General features: G+C 32.2%; 1 protein-coding gene across 1 annotated transcript; it reads right to left on the bottom strand.

Moving 5' to 3' along the window:
* Positions 1-3,810: 3,810 nt before the first annotated feature.
* Positions 3,811-16,686, bottom strand: LOC134712267 (methionine--tRNA ligase, mitochondrial-like). Its single transcript, XM_063573645.1, has 12 exons — positions 16,525-16,686; positions 12,864-12,979; positions 12,063-12,134; positions 11,190-11,276; positions 10,435-10,563; positions 9,669-9,774; positions 8,933-9,060; positions 8,161-8,270; positions 7,296-7,395; positions 6,653-6,764; positions 5,274-5,471; positions 3,811-4,188 (listed from the first exon to the last, which is right to left on the bottom strand). Exons 1-12 carry the CDS (start codon positions 16,652-16,654, stop codon positions 3,818-3,820), a joined length of 1,659 nt encoding a protein of 552 aa, XP_063429715.1. The 5' UTR covers positions 16,655-16,686; the 3' UTR covers positions 3,811-3,817.
* Between the last annotated feature and the right edge of the window lie 939 nt (positions 16,687-17,625).

Raw genomic sequence — 17,625 nt, 5'->3', positions numbered from 1 at the left:
TGTCTGTGACTTTATTCTGAGGTTCTGTAGTTGTTTAAGTCGTGGTATTTAGCCATAATTCAGGTGAACAGATAGTGTGATGTCTTGTTTTGAATTTACACAACAAATACAGTTATAGTCAATCTTCATCACACTGGTAAACAAATTATCATCCTTCATAGATTACGTTTTGCCTTCTTATTAAAATTCTTTTAATAATGTGTAGCTTGATTATTTCAAAGATAAGGTATAAAGATGGTGATGCTATCAATAATAATAAAAAAAAAGATAAAACTAAGAATAAGGAGTTGTGATAGGAAAATGTGGTGCGAGTGCAAATGAGACAACTCTCCATCCAGATAACAATTTATAAAAGTAAACCATTATAGGTCAATGTACAGCCTTCAACACGTATGTGGTGTGAAAACCGGTTGATAGACGAGTTAAGTATCCATTAAAATTAGAGCTGTGAAAGTAAATTATCGCTATTTTGTGCATTTTTCCTTTGATCTTTTTTTGTGATAATTTTCATATCGTACTTCTCGCTTGAGATGAAAAAATTATCAATAGAAACTAAGGAGGCACGTGACGTTACTAAGGAAATTGACATGACACGTAGTCCTAGGTAAAATAGTGATAAACAGATTATCATTGGTCATCTCAACTCGGTTGCTTTTCTCACTTTCGCTGTACCAGCTCAAGAGAGAAAACCAATCTAGTTGAGATGACCAAAGATAATCTATAATTACTTATCAGGACTCCAAGGATGGATAAAGGTACATTATGAGTGTGTTCTAAATGGACACTGGCAAACCCTTTAAATATGAAATGATTAGATAAATAATGAAGAAAAAACAAAAGAAGACCATTTTTCAAGAAACTCAACAGACAATTTCCTAGATAATGTGGTTGGTTCAAAACAAACAATACTGCACATGAATACAGGGTGTCATAAAAGCCTTAACAATATATAAATGGCACTGGGCATTAGCATAGAACAATCAACTTTAAACCTATACCTTTGATCCATAACATTTCCAGAAATATTCTTTTACCATCTGCTGATTTCTCACTTTATTTTAAAGTTTCATGGGCTAACTGGATTCCTGCATCTTTGAACTGATAAAAGTATCAGTCACATTTTTCAAACACCTTCATTATTTTTATGTACCTGTACATAATCCAACTTTACCTACTTATATGTCAATTTATCGTCTAAAAACAGTTATCCAAGCAATAATAAGAAAGTTATCCCCATTAGAATATTCTTCCCTTGGAATAACATAATGACATAGACTTTATGCCAAAAAACCACACAAATGATGTTACGTAAAACCAAACAATTTGATAGAAAGATAACAATTGGATTCAAGTGTATTTTAAATGGAAAAAGAGTTGCTTTTAATGAGCAAGAGGCAAGACTTCAACATCATATTTCAGCATTTACTTTGCAAATGTATAACTGTTGCCTCCTACGTAAATGACTGTATATTTTTTTTTTAATAAAAAAGGGAATTGTTTCACATTTGTCATATCAGGGCCTTTTTCAGCTGATGACTATGCGGTATGGGCTTTGCTCATTGTTGAAGGCCGTACGATGACCTATAGTTGTTTTAATGTCTGTGTCATTTTGGTCTCATGTGGACAGTTGTGTCATTGGCAATCATGCCACATCTTCTTTTTTATATTCAATAACTTTAAGATAGTAATTCATATTTGAATCCTAACAAAGGCCTATAATATTCATAGGCAGGCAAAACAACTTAACAAAACTTACAATGATCTGTACCACATGAGGAGCAGGGTTTGCTTACCCATTCTTTTAACATTTATGTCGCCTCAAATTTTTGGTGGGGTTGGTTCTTCTCAGATTTGTGATTTTATACCCCTGCAATTGAGGTTTTGGGGATATATAAGAAGGTATATGGCACAATGTGCATGACCACAAAAGATTGAATTCAGGTTGCGTTACTTTTACTGTTCTAGAGTTATGCCCCTTTACTGTGTAAAAAATGCTGAAATTTTTGTTTTGTTGTGTACGCAAACTTTTGTTTGGCTCAAGCAAATCTATGAAACTCATACAATGTATATTACCACAAATCACATACCAAATTTGAATTTTGGTGGCGTCACTTTTACTGGGGTTCGTGTTGTTTATTCTTTAGTTTTGTATGTTGTGTCATGTGTACTATTATTTGTCTGTTTGTCTTTTTCCTTTTTAGCCATGGCATTGTCATATTTTTTTAGATTTGTGAGTTTGACTGTCCCTTTGGTATCTTTCGTCCCTCTTTTACTGTTATATAGTTATGCCTCTTTACAAATGGAAAATTGCTGACTTTTTTTACGTTTTTGTTTTCAAACAAATGTTATACACAATGCTCAATATCATAAAACAAAGATCAAGTTTGAAATTTGGTGGTGTCACTTTTACTCTAGAATTATCTTGCTTTAATATGGAAAAAATGCTGTTTTATTTTGTTTCCCAATATTTCAGTTTGCCTCAACCAAATGTTATGAACCTTATGTACTATGCCCATGACCACAAAAATTTGAATTCACGTTGTGTCACTTTTACTGTTCTATAGTTATGCCCCTTTACTGTGGAAAAAATGCTGAAATTTTTTTATACATACACAAATTTTGTTTGCCTCAAGCAAATCTTATGAAACTCATGCAAAATATGTGAAATCACATATCAAGTTTAAATTTTGGTGGCTTCAATATTACTGTTCTAGAGTAATGCCCCTTTACAAATGAAAAAAAATGATGAATTTTTAGTTCTGTTCTCTTACATAAGCTTGCCTGAACTAAATGTTATGAAACTTATACACAATTCTTATTACCACAAAACTTAGACCAAGAAAAAATTTGAGTAACATCACTGTTATGTGCAAGTGGGAGCATTATCTGTGTCCCATGGATACATTCCGCATTTATTTTTCAAGCAGTCACGGAACCATAGAAATGAGGTCAAGGACAATTCACATATGACAGACGGAAAGTTCAAGACATAAAGTATCTGTATACATGGATTGAAGCGACTTGGTCTTCTACCTAAGGAAAAGGAGAAGTCATGTTATTATCGGTATTCGTGTTTTGTTGTTTTTTTGTGCTTTAAATTGTATCCATCTGATCAGTTATGTCCTATCAACTGATTTTTTTAATATGTTCATATCTTGTATACTTTTACACCACAGTCACAGGTTAAGGTGGGGGTTTGGCACCTGCAAACATTCTTTACCTATATGTTTCTTGTTTCTCGTTTTTTTATAGATTAGACCGTTGGTTTCCCCGTTTGAATGGTTTTATATTAGTAATTTTTGGGGCCCTTTATGGGCTTGCTGTTCTGTGTGAGCCAAGACTCCGTGTTGAAGGCTGTACCTTGACCTATAATGGTTTACTTTTATAAATTAGTTTTTGGATGGAGAGTTGTCTCATTGGCACTCATACCACATCTTCCTATATCTAATTACCTGGCAACATTCTTTATGGCCCTGTTTCAAGCCAGGGATCTTTTATTCAGTGCTTTTGTTTGTTGCTTTTTATGATATTTATTTTTCATTTATTGTTTTGTCTATAATTTAGGCTGTTAGTTTTTTTTTAATAGTTTGAAATTTGTAATTTCAGGGGATTGTATAGCATACAATGATGTATGGGTTTTGCAATGTAGAAGGCTGTATGGTGACACATAGTTAATAACTTCAACCTCAACTTGATCTCTGTTGGAGAGCTGTCTTATTGACAATCATAGCACATCTTCTTATTTTTATACATACAGAACTATAAATAAATTCCTAAATAGACATCTTTTTTTTAAAATATAAATAACACTCAATTTTCAAGATGGTTTATTAGATGTTACTATTTTTGGATACAAAACCCCATGAGATTCTCCTAATCTTCTTTCACTTATTTCTTTACTTCCAAAGTGAATATTTTTCACCATTCTTTCATTGCTAGGAATTCCTAATCTTCCTAACAATTGATCAGTTAAATTAGGCACAATAGGTTGTAGAATGATGCCATTGACTCTTAATGTTTCCATCACTACATGTATCAGGCATTTTAAGAACTGTAGATCCTCCTGATTCTTTTTAAGTTGCCATGGTTTATTGTCTGCTATAAGTTTATTGGCCCATTTTATATACATCATTACACATTCTATCACTTTGTATATATTGTACTCATTGTAATGTTCATCAAGCAAATCTGAAAAAAAGAATGAATTTTAACTATCATCTTTTTTGTGCGGACCATAACATAAATAGCAATTAAAAGTATTGTACTGATGCATCTTAATTTTTAAAAGTATTTACTATCAGCCGAAAAGTAAGCCTAGAGGTTTAAAGGGGTTAGTATACCTTAATGGATATCTATGTACAATATTGATATATTGCTATAACCCCTGATGAACATATACTTTTAGTCAAAACAGACAGCAAACAGCTATGTGTGTGCTTCCCAAAATCATTTCTAAATCATGTCTGTCTATTTTAAGATGTCATATTTAAAATTGAGGTCATTAAATAATTTCATGAGAAGACTCCCTGAGGATGATTGAAGGTAAGTTAGGTTCAGTTTGACATAGTGGTGTTAGTTTCTCGCTATGTTGAAGACCAATTGGTGGCCTTCAGTTGTTTTCTGCTCTATGATTGGATTGTTGTCTCCTTGACACATTCCCGATTTCCATTCTCAATTTGAAATGTAACAAACGATTTACACATTAATGTATATAGCACTTGAGTAAGCTTGTGATCAGCTATTTTACATTTATTTCCCATGCCTGAGAGAGATATGAAGACTTGTTCATCCAAGAATATTCATATTTCGAGGGTAAACAAATCTTCATATCTCTAGAGGCCAAGAGAAATGAAAATTTTATTCCACTGCCTATGCTTTGTTTTCTATCTGAACATCAAATATTAGTATGCATTATTTTTTTTTTCTTCTTATCCACTTGTTTTTATTACTAAACACGAAATACACATTGATCATGTTGATAATCAGTATGAATAAAAAGTTAATTATTGTAGTATTTTTGTTTGAACATCTGAAATAAGTTTGAACATGATAATCAGTTATATTTCTTATCACTATTTCCAAAATAAGAAGTTCAAGACGTTATGTAAATTAATCGTGCATACGGTCGCATGATTTAGTTCCAACATTTCAGAGGGGAATATAAAGATTTGTTCAATGACACATTGGATAGTCTCAACCAATCAAATGCTGTTTAAACCATCAATATGTATAAACAGTGGAATAATACCTCTTATCGGCTTAGTTTAGTTTACCTGGTAGTTGCTGTAATGATTTGTACATTTTTATATCTTCAGGAGAAAACTTGCTTTCCAAAATTTCCTGATTGAGAGCTGGAAAAAGATCAGGAAAGTTTGTATTTATTTTCCTACTGGTACATCTATTCAACAGATTTCCTAGCTTATCTGCTAAATCATTGTTCAGACAATCTAATGCTTTATGATCACTGTAATCTGAAATGATAAATGGGTTTTATAAAGCCTTTTTGTATGTGTTTGCCTCATTTACAAAATCTGTAATATCTCCATTCAACTTACAACTTTCAAACTTAAATATTGATCTGGATTACTTTTATTCTAAGATTTCATTTAGCATTTTTCTTTCAATATTTCAATCACTTTTTTTTTTTTTGGGGGGGGGGGGGGGGGAGAGATTGGGGCTGCATATTTTTTGTTCCCCAATTAAAATTGTGACAAACTTATAATTAATGTTTTGACTGTCTCTACTTCAGATGATTAAGATTTTCCCTTTGAGTAAGTCATTCTATATTTGCTACATTATTATCAACCATGAAAGGCAGGTCATACATAATTTTACATTTTACTGGTTTTCATATATTTTGTTCTACAGAAACAAATCAATAAATGGGAAATGATGCCCCACTTGCATATCATATAAAGTTATAAACAGACATTATTTAAGGAAGCTAAAAAGTGAAGCTACCCAAATTTGTACTTGATCTGAGTTTTTTGGTAATAAATATTGTGTCCAAGTTTCATCACAGTTGGTTTAGTCAAACTTAAGTTAGAGAATGCAAACAAAAAATCTACTGCAATTTTTCCATTTGTAAAGGGACATAACTCTAGAATTGTTTAAGTGAATGTATGATGGACAGACAGAGGTATGGTACGACAGACATATGTACAGGATACAGACCGACAAGGGTAAAACTTAAAACCCCCTCTGCTTCAGCTGAGGCATAAAAATAAAAACTGACCGCTGTAAAAGTTTAAGTTGATACAAATGTTTATGAAGTCAGTAGTCAGAAGTAGGCATTGTACTATTAAATTTCTTTCATCTTAAATTGGCAAATATTTTAGTTATCGCTTTGTCCATATGTCCGACAGTTAGTCGTTTCAGCTTTCTGCCCATGTGTCGGAAACAAATGATAACTAAATGATAACTTGATTATACCTTACCTGATTTAAAAGAAACTCATAAAGATCAAAGATAAAGAGAAGGACAAGAAGCTTTATAAATTGGAGTCAAAATGTCAAAGGTTGGTCATAGCTTTTACTTTAAATATGCATTTTTTTAATGTGTATGCCATATTTTTCAATGTGTTCTATAGTACTACTAAAGGAACTTCTTGTTGTACAATGCAGTGTTCGTAAAAGATTTACTCAGTACTTACTACAATCTGCATGTGGTACCCCAGTTTTCAACAAGAAATAACGTAATCCATCTGAGGTGTATCTGTTTATTCTATCAAATGGATCTACAACATTCCCTGTACTTTTGGACATCTGTATACGATAAGAATACAAATTCCATATACTAATTATCATTTTCATGGCGTATCTTATTACATGTACATGTTTTCTATGGTATTTGAACAATATTCAAACCAAAATGGACAAAAAAATAGACAGTTTTTAAAAAAGCTAGGGTGTCTCCCTCAATCTTGAATTTTGAAATGGCAGATAACAATCGATCTAGATCTTTAATGAAATGTATAAATTTCAAAAGTAAAATGTAATACATGTCATGCAGGCGCAATACTAATCATGCTATAATGGAAAATTCAGTATTTTATCATATTTTTCAAAAAACAAAATATTTTTATTTTATTTTTTTTCTACTTTCTTACATAAGGGGAGATAACTCAGAAACTTTTTTTTTTTTTTTTTTTTAAATAATGCAAGTTTTAAAACACCCTTTTTATTTATAATTTTTTTCTGAGGAGTCTGTAGACAGTCACTGAACATTAAGCAAACATTATTGAAGCAATAACTTCTAAGTAATGAATGCCTTTGACACATTAAAACAAAACTTACTTTAGTATTATCCACCAGGAAATGAGAATGACTTTGAATTCTTTTTGGAAGTGGGAGACCTGCTGCGAGTAAAAAGGCTGGCCAATAGATGGCATGAAATCTGAAAGTAAAAATTTTTCTAATACTAAATATACCATAAAAAACATGTTTTTATTAAGCTATGTTATGTAAAGTGTTGTCTGAAATGCATAAGAAATTACGAACACCATGTTAAGATTATTTTTACAGTAATCCATTGTTGTTTGTAATTTCACTTGTGCATATTTACATACTTAGACATTAGTTCATGTTTTTAAAGGTAACGTTTTATTGTGTGCTGAACATTTTTTTTCTTTTATTTTTGTGAGTACAATGTACCAATTATCTTGGATTGAGGAAATAATTGTATTTTTGTGGATATTTGAATTCATGGTTTTACCAAAGTCTTCATACAAGCCTAAAGAGGAAATGTACTTCGTTGAACATTTAAATTCTTGGTTCAGCTCAAATCACAAAATCCACAAAAATTGGTATCCTGCAAAAATAAATGAATCCATAGTAATCCCATTTATTATATTGTACCATGATTAACTTCCTTTATGCACATTCTCAGATAGTGCTTACTATTTTCATCAACATCTGTTAAGACTTTGGCTCTTGCAAGGTACATGAACAGACACACATGGATGAATGGACAGACAGTGATTCAAATGTACACACAAAAAAGATTGTTCATAGGTTTAAAAATAAGGTGTAAGAAAATAATGATGTATGCCTAGTATACAAGGGGATTTAATTGAGATCAGCAAGAAAATGAAACCCATATTAACAGAGGTAATGTACATTAACCATATTAAAAGGATGAAGCTTCTTCAACAATACTAACCTTAAAATGTCTTTTCCAACCACATGACAATCAGGTGGCCAGTCATGTGATTCATTTGGATAACCAGATACAGTTAGATAATTTACTAAAGCATCTAACCATACATATATCTGTTGCAAATAGAAAATAAAATGCAAACCACATAAATTTATAAACTGTTTGATCTTAACTTATCATTTCATTCTTTAAAAATGTCTTTAAAATTCCTTTTTCATAGATTTGTCTTTCCCCATTCCTTATTACTGGCATAAAAAAAACTCTATACTTGTAATACAACTTATTTATCATTATATTTTATGTCAGATACTGCATTTAAATGTTTGCAATACAATTACAAACACTCCAATGGTTGGTTCAGATGTTTTTTTCTTAAACACAGAAGGATGGTTAAATATGCATTATTTGTTTGTTGATTTTCATGAGTTAGAAAACATGGTCTGTGTTTTTTTGTCTGTTTCAAGAATATGATATTGACAGCAGATGTCAGGTATCCAATCAGTGTTAATTTTACAAAAATAAGTATGGAAGCATTTTGTGCAGTTTCAAAGGTGTGGGTTTAAAACTGATAAGGGAATCGATTATACAAATTACATAAAATTCCTTGATTAGGTAAGCGTAAAAATATTTTCTTAAACATGATATATCAGTCATGTTTTTCCTCATTGTATTCATCTTTTTATTTATTTGAAACTGTATAATGCATTGAAAAGTACCACATTATGATTATGTATATTGTGTTATATAGTACACTTATACTATTTAGGTTGCATACTGTTTGTGTATCATCACCAGGCACTGGTATACCCCAAGTCAATCGATTCCTTTGTCTTGATACTGATAAATCCCCTAAGTCATCGACCCACTGCCTTACCAACACTTCAAATTTCTGTGGGTGGATCACTGAAATAGAATATTCAAAGGTAACACAAAAACTTGTTAATAAAGCTGAAGTATAGATTCGCCTTAATTTTTTCTAAAGATCATTATTCCATAAATTATTGACAGTGCACACCTTACATTTTCACACATCGTCTAATCACTAGGAAGTCATGGTGTGAATAATACTAAGCATTTATTATTGTGATTTGACTTGACCAACCAAACTTAGACATATGTATCTGATGTCAAAATGAGAGGTCTCATTATTGTGATACACAGCAAAAAGAATATCATATGAATAAAATCATCACAATAATTTCTGAAGTAACTATTTAATTTTAATAGGGGGCTAGGATAAAAAAATTAGTCCTGTCATTTAATTTTAACTTTATTCGATCATGCCTTTTTTTTTTATTAGTTTACAATGACTTTGTTTTTATATAAATTGTCTTCCTGCATTATTTTTTTGCCAATTTGCTTATCCAGCTTTTATTTTACTCCAAACTCCTGTCCTGCCTTTTTTTCAAATTTCATCTTTCCAATTACAGTAGACAGTCAGTCAGACATACTTTTAGTGATAAAGTTATTGTGTGATGTTTTTCTGTTCACTTGAATTTGCAATAACATACCTCCACGATCAAGCCATTCTGTCAAACCATCTTTAAATGCTGATAATTTAAACATATAATTATCTTCTTTGGTCCAAACAACAGGATGCCTACTGTCATAGGCAACCTGCAAACATATTATCGTATTAAATATTTACTACAATTAAAAAATCGAGATCCATATAGAACTTTAACAAGGAATTAGAGGCATGTTTTACACAAAGTAAAAGCATTGTAAAGCTACACTCAAAATGTTTGGTCAGGTGGTGTCAAGGACAACATAATAATGGAAAGCATGTTTTTGACAATATACCGGTTACAACCTTTCCATGTCAAAACAACTCCTGATGAACACACAGCCTACCAGAAAGGTTTATATGAATAATGTTAAAACGTCTTTGTCTTCTAGTTTTAAAACAAAGTATATGATTTACAATTGACCCAATTTAAGGTATGTGGTAAATAATTAGAATTTGTTGTTGAATGGCTGGATTGTGTTAATATATATGGCCCTTTTTAAGTCTGAAATAAAGATTATCTTATCTTATTGCATTGTCATGAACTTTGAAACCCCTGCTTTTAATAGAGATTATTTTTGACATTTATTGACAAGTCATTATTCTCTATATTAATTGTATATACCTGTTAGGTATAATATTTAATATAATCACTATAGCATAATAAGTATGCGTCCCCCTCAATTTTCATGCGTCCTGGACATGTATATGTGTCTTAACAAGAACCCTGCTATATATATGTAAAACTTAACGCTACAATACTATGTTACCTTTATGTTGTTCCCATCTTTATCAAGTATGTCAATTACTTCATTTTCTGATAAATACGCTTCATCGGCCACAGAATACCATCCTTCATAAACACCTTTGTAAATATAACCATTCTTTATAAGGGTTTGCTGCAGAAAAAAATAATAACTGTTAGGGATCTTTGCATCTCTTGACACATTTCAACTTCTCCTCAAATTAATTATTTGTTACTTTATAATCCTATTGTGATCATATTTTCTTTGTTTTTACCTTGAAAAGGTCCTATACAGTGACCTATAGTTGCTTAACTTCTTCATTGGATCTCTGGTAAAGATTTGTTACATTGGTAATAATAATAGATTATCGTTGATCATCGCAAAGAGATTGATTTTCTCGCTTGAGCTCGGACGGCGAAAGCGAGAAAAGCAATCAAGTTGAGATGACAAATGATAATCTGTTTATCGCTATTCTATCTATGACGACGATGTCAATTTCATGTCCATTTCATTAGCTTCTACCAATAATTTTCCATCTCAACCGAGTAGCATGATATGAAAAATTATCACAAAAAAAGATCGAAGGAAAAATGCACAAGATAACAATAATACCTCATCTTCTAATTTCTATATTGTTGTTTTATGAACACCCTGACATTTGCTGCGAAGAATATTGGTGGCTGGCTCTTTGGACAGGTTGTTGTCTCTTTGACAAATTCCCCATTTCAATTCTCAATCATGATTAATAGACTTCTGGTTGTTACTGCAACACTACCTACCCAGAAATGACTGACTACTTCTTTATGTCTATTTTCTGTAGTTCTTATGAAGTCTGTATACTTAATATCTGTTACATTAAATAAATCCTAAAAAGAATATGCAACTGAATTTAAACATTGTTAATAATTTATCATCAGTTAAAAGTCATGAAACTTCAAATAAAAAGAAGTTAAATATGTTTAATATTCATGTTCTTTCTTTCAGAAGAACAGCTTTTATTGTTGTTTGTTTGTTTTTCCTACATTGGTTCTTTTATGATTTTTAATTATAGTTTTGTTTGTATAACTCAGAGTTTAGTATGATGTCCATTATCACTATACTACACACATATTTGTTAAGGGCCCAGCTGAAGGTCTCCTCCGGGTGCAGGAGTTTCCTGCCGCATTGAAGACCCATTGGTGGCCTTCGGCTGTTGTCTGCTCTATAGTCGGGTTGTTGTCTCTTTGACACATTCCCCATTTCCATTCTCAATTTCATTTATCTTATTAAAATCTTCATAAATGTACTACTTTTGAATTAGTCCAAGGTTTACTCTGATATCTAACGGCTGTTTTGCCAGACAAGCCGCGGCCCCAGCTTGTCTGGCAAAACAGCCTTGGGAAGTCAGAGTAATCTCGGACTTCTGTTGAATTATTGTTTTCCTGTACTCTAATACTGATATTTATCCGAATGCAGAGACAATTTATGAACAATAACTCTGAAGCAACAACAAAATTAAAATGAATGGAAGAAAAGCATAATATATCCTATTTTACCAACATTATCAGATCAAATGTCAGTTTGCCCAAGCAAACATCTTTGATATTCTTGTTGATAACGTCAGTATTAAAAATTGAAATGGCATTTCTATAGATATATATGTGTATACCAACCCTGAACTTCTTTGAAATATTTGTGCAGTGTTGCTCTGGTGATAAACCAAATTTTTCAGCTGCCTGTTGTATCTGTAAAATAAAAGTGGGTATGTTTTGCATGTACAATAACATGAAAAAGAAGTTATCTTTTGTAACAGTTTATGACATTTTGAGGTAAATTTGATATTCGGACCTAGAATATCCTTAGTACTTTGAAGTTCCATTAAACAAAATTAATTTCAATATTATTAAAGATAGAAATATTCATATCCAAGTCAAACCTTTTCATACAATGTTCCTGAGTTCCTCATTACAAAGTGCAAATGTAGGTGGTTATCTTATAAGAATTTCAAGACAGACATTAAATGCCTGAATGTGTTTTGTAACCTTTACCTTTATCCTTGTTTATAATAACAACCTTTCACTGAACCAATGAGCTAAACTATTTTACCACACAGCACAGATCAGTTTGTGCAGATGTTTCAAACTGGCTGCAATCTGGTAAAAATCTATTTAACAAGTGGTATTTAGATCATGCAAAGATTTCTGAATATGTACAACTACAAAGCTTGACTTTATTTTTTCTGGTTTAAGTATTAAGACGAAATTATGAGAATTGAATACTTTTTTCACTTTGATAACTATTTTTTTTTTCAATGTGAAAGTATTGACCATGTTCATACTTGTATGATCACATGCACTTCCATGAATGCTTTAGCAAACAAATAAAATAACTAAAAGAAGCATTCAATTCTTATATATACCTATTGTTAAATTGAAATTCTTTCAGTTAAATAAACAAAATGATAGACAACATACCTTTAATCCATGTTCATCTGTTCCTGTGGTAAAAATGACATTACCTCCCTTTAATTCATGCCACCTAGCAACAGAATCTGCAAGAACAGCTGTGTACAAATGTCCAATATGTGGCTCTAAAATATATTTATAAAAAATGGTATATGCAAATTACAATGATTTAAATAATTTCCTTTTACTTGAACATGTTGGTGGTGTTTGAAGGAGGAGACTAAATCAGATAATCTTTACATAACTATAAAACTGTACTAGAAGCGAAATATCTGTTCACTTTGTCCATTTACATTTTATATTGGATTCCTGTAAATAAACTGTTATCACAGAGATATATCTCGCCTTTTTGTTATTTTGGCAATGAATTGTGCCAATTAATCATGTTAATGCTAATACAATTGCAAACCAAATATCAATGACCTACCACAAGTGGATCCCCATAAATTGACCTAATCACAAACTAATACATGTAATGTAAGCAAACCAATCAAAGTCAATAGACCATGACTGAGGGGGCGGAGCCAAATAATCTCCATGGCAATGAGATGTGACAATGCTAATACATCTGCATACCAATTATCATTGATATACCACAAGTGGATCTCCATAAACTGACCTAATCACAAAGTAATACATGTAAAGTAAGCAAACCATTCAAAGTCAATAGACCATGACTGAGGGGGTGGAGCCAAAAAATCTCCATGGCAATGAGATGTGGCAATGGTAATACATCTGCATACCAATTATCATTGACATACCACAAGTGGATCTCCATAAACTGACCTAATCACAAACTAATACATGTAAAGTAAGCAAACCATTCAAAGTCAATAGACCATGACTGAGGGGGCCGAGCCAAATAATCTCCATGGCAATGAGATGTGGCAATGGTAATACATCTGCATACCAATTATCATTGACATACCACTAGTGGTTCCCCATAAAACTGAGCTAATCACAAACTAATACATTGTTGACGCCGTCGCCGTTGCCGACGCCGGAAACAGCATACCTATGTCTCGCTTTTTGACTCCGTCAAGGCGAGACAAAAATCACTTAAACTTCTTTTTGACATTCTCACATATATTCCTTCTCTTTCATTTTTTCTCATTATTATAATTCTTCTTGATGTGGTTTACAATTATTAAACAAGTGAGCACACACTGAAAAGTCTTGCCTGTTTCACTTATATCCAAAAATTAATGTTGACAGTCTGTAAAATGAAGGTACAACTTCAAGTATCACATAAACTAAACATTATCAATGTTCTATGAAAATGAATTCAAGGTCAGTTGAACCATACCAGACAGGCATGTTTCATACTATTTCTCCATTCACTAAACTTAGTTGACTTTTTGCTTAAAACCAGACCACAAAATCTAAATATTGTCAAATGAACTATGAAAATGAGATGAAGTTCAGATGAAACCGACTAGACAGACATGTAAACTTTTCAAACTTCCAAACACCAAATATAAGGGCCCTATTAAAATATTGCTTATAGTATCTGTGAAAAAAATCAAACCACAAAATCTCAAAATTGTCTAATAAACCATGAAATTGAGGTCAAGGTCAAATGACACCTCCCAGACTAACATGTACACCTTACAATCATTCCTTAAAAAATTATACAATACTTATCATTCTTATTGCTTATAGTATCTGAGATACAGACTTGAACATGTAACTTAACCTTGATCACTGATATATGGAATGAGGTCAATGTCAGGTGAACCCTACCTGACAGACGTGTACAGTAGACATTGCAATGAACCCATTTATCAAATATACATACATGTACATGGAAAAAAAGTAACTACATAGGCGGATCCCAGTGGAGGGCACTGGGGGACCCGGACCTCCTTTTGAAGGTAAAATTTAGTTGAATATATAGGGAATCACAGAAGCATGACTCAAGGGAGTGCCCTCCCCCTCCCCTAGGACAGTCAGCGCCCCCCCCCCCCCCCCTCTTTTTAAAAGTTCTGGATCTGCCATTGAACTGGTCCCTGTATCCATTAAATTTCAAGCAATAATTGAGACAATAGTAACACACTTTTCACTGTACATTTACATTACATGTTATTCAGGTCTCAGACAGGGTATATACCGTGACGTTCCCGGCTTAAAGTTTATTTGGCTCAGAGGATACAAGCCCTAAACCAGGAATGTCACAGTATATACCCTTTCTGAGACCTGAATTACACATGTATTATGGATTACCCCTGACTAAATGTTATTTCCCAGTGCAGGTATATGTTGACAACAAATATATAAGTTAAAAAACCCAACCTGTTCGGCATACGTAAAGGATTTTCTAGCTGTGAAAATGATTTTATTGTGTATGTAATAATTAATAATAACACTAAATGTAAATATTAAAAGTGTTTATTGCGTGTTTTTGTATCAAAAATGCATTATTGACTGAAGTAGTCATTATTTTCCCTCTGTGAGCCTCTGTCAGGCTGATAGCTTTTGACTACCTCACATACAAAAATGTAGTAACTGGTGTTATGATGACGTTTTTGAGGTTCCAATTTGGGATAAAAACGTCATATATATATACCCTGCAGTTTCCTGAATATATACTGACATCTCTGTGTTGTTATCCAATCACAAACCTCGACACATTTGTAATCAGTAATATATATATATATATTTATATTCATAAGTACGTCTGAGTCAGTGACAACCCTACAACAGATGTATCCATCGGATCGCTATCAATGATGGTGATACATGGCTGTGTACAAAATGTATATACAACTCGTCTAAACATCAACCCAACAATGTTAGATCTGTAAATTTGCTTTCGCGATCCGATGGATACATCTGTTGTAGGGTTGTCACTGACTCAGACGTACTTATGAATATAATTATTTTCTGTGACTGTATCTTACATTAATTTGTAGGATCCTTTACTATAGATAATTTAGCTGATCTGTAACAATAACATCTTCATGTCTTATATATCATGTACTGTAGTACGCCGCTAGATTAAAACTGACGTGGAAAGGTAACACATGCCCACCGAAAGCTCTTTTTTTGAGAGCCTAGGTGGTCGTGTGGTCTAGCGGGACGGCTGCAGTGCAGGCGATTTGGTGTCACGATATCACAGTAGCATGGGTTCGAATCCCGGCGAGGGAAGAACCAATTTCGCAAATTTACAGATCTAACGTTGTTGGGTTGATGTTTAGACGAGTTGTATATATATTTATATATATAAGTACGTCTGAGTCAGTGACAACTCTACAACAGATGTATCCATGCGAAAGCAAATTTACAGATCTAACATTATTAGGTTGATGTTTAGACTAGTTGTATATATATATATATCATAAAGACATGTAGTTGTTTTACATATGTATAACAAGAACCATGAAACATTGAAAACAATAAGGAAAAAACACAGATGCTGGACAAGGTATACCGTATATGGAAACAAAAAGTAGCGAAAAATATAAAGAATTCTGTAAAACCAGAAACAAGGTCAAGAAACTTGTAACCAGAAAATCAGTCAAGAACCGGAACCGAAACAAGTCAGCAAATAACTGAAGATCTGAGCATAGTGGAGTGATCCAGGGCTCAGTTACAGACTATGTAAGACTATGTTAGACTATACATGTTTATATATAAAGACATGTTTTACATGTTAGTTTTGTTACTTTACCTGCATTTACGTAGAAAATTGGTGTTGTCACAAAATAGTTATTACACGTATAAAACCTTATTTGTTTGAATACTCTCACACATTTTATAAGTACAAATTTCTTTCGGAATAACAATGATTTTGTCAGCATTATTTACAAATACAGCATTAGTTTTGACTGAGACTACTACATGTATGTTTCGAGAAACAAAACGATATCAGGGTCTATTCAAGGATGGGGAAAGTAACGAAAGATTAATTTCAAGATTTTTTCCTCTTGATTCTGGTCCTTTCTGGAGCACTACCTATAGGGATTTTTATCAGGGAATTGAATTAATTCATCTTGTAAAAAAATCAATTAGTTTTGCAATTAGATACAAAAATGAATAAATATCATGATTAAAAATTAAATTCATCATAACTTTGCAAAAACGATCATATTTGTTAAATTTGATATTTTGAAAGATCGTGTACAATTTGTACAAAGTCAAAATACAAATTATAATTTGTACAAAATGATAACTTGTACCTGAGACTACTATATGTGTTATAGTAGTCTCAGCTTGTACACAATATATAATTCACTGATGAATGGAACAAATTCCCAAATATTTATAAAATACAAAAAAAACAAAACATAAAACATAGATTACAAAGCACTATCTTAAAAGAATCAAACAAGCATATAAACATTTATATGATCCTTAAGAAAAGAGAAAAAAAAAGAAATAAAGGAGATCAAAAATGCTTGTACCCCTAAAATATACAAAACTGTCTAAAACTAATGCAGTCAATTAAAAGTATATAAAATCTACAAGAAATCCTTTAAAGCCGTCCGAAATAAATGAGTCTTGAGTTGCTTTTTAAAAACATCTAAAGAATTGACACTCCGTAAAGACGATGACAAATTGTTCCAGAGTGTATGTGCAGCCTTGTCAAAACGCCTCTCATCGTAGCTTTTCGTTCGAAAGTCATTTAGAGGATATAGGAGCATACTATTTTCCGACCTGAGGGATCTACTTGGCTTGTATGGCGTTATTGAATTTTGAAAAATAGGAGCCTTTCAATGCTGTGCTTCAAGTTGTACCCATATAAAAGAAGTTTATATTGGCAACGGTAATG

The sequence above is a fragment of the Mytilus trossulus genome, chromosome 3 (assembly GCF_036588685.1).
Source record: "Mytilus trossulus isolate FHL-02 chromosome 3, PNRI_Mtr1.1.1.hap1, whole genome shotgun sequence".
In the NCBI taxonomy this organism is placed as follows: domain Eukaryota; kingdom Metazoa; phylum Mollusca; class Bivalvia; order Mytilida; family Mytilidae; genus Mytilus; species Mytilus trossulus.
Note: the sequence above shows the minus strand (reverse complement) of the source record. Positions and strands in the feature narration are given on the sequence as shown.

Bases quoted from the DNA above. Each gene is read 5' to 3' on its own strand.
- LOC134712267 (XM_063573645.1), bottom strand. From the start codon at position 16,654: ATGCTGACAAAATCATTGTTATTCCGAAAGAAATTTGTACTTATAAAA. The intron at 7,396-8,160 runs GTTAGTATTGTT...TTTTACTTTCAG, and splicing joins GTTGGAAAAGACATTTTAAG to ATTTCATGCCATCTATTGGC. The intron at 5,472-6,652 runs GTAAGTACTGAG...TTATCATTTCAG, and splicing joins GGTACCACATGCAGATTGTA to ATTACAGTGATCATAAAGCA.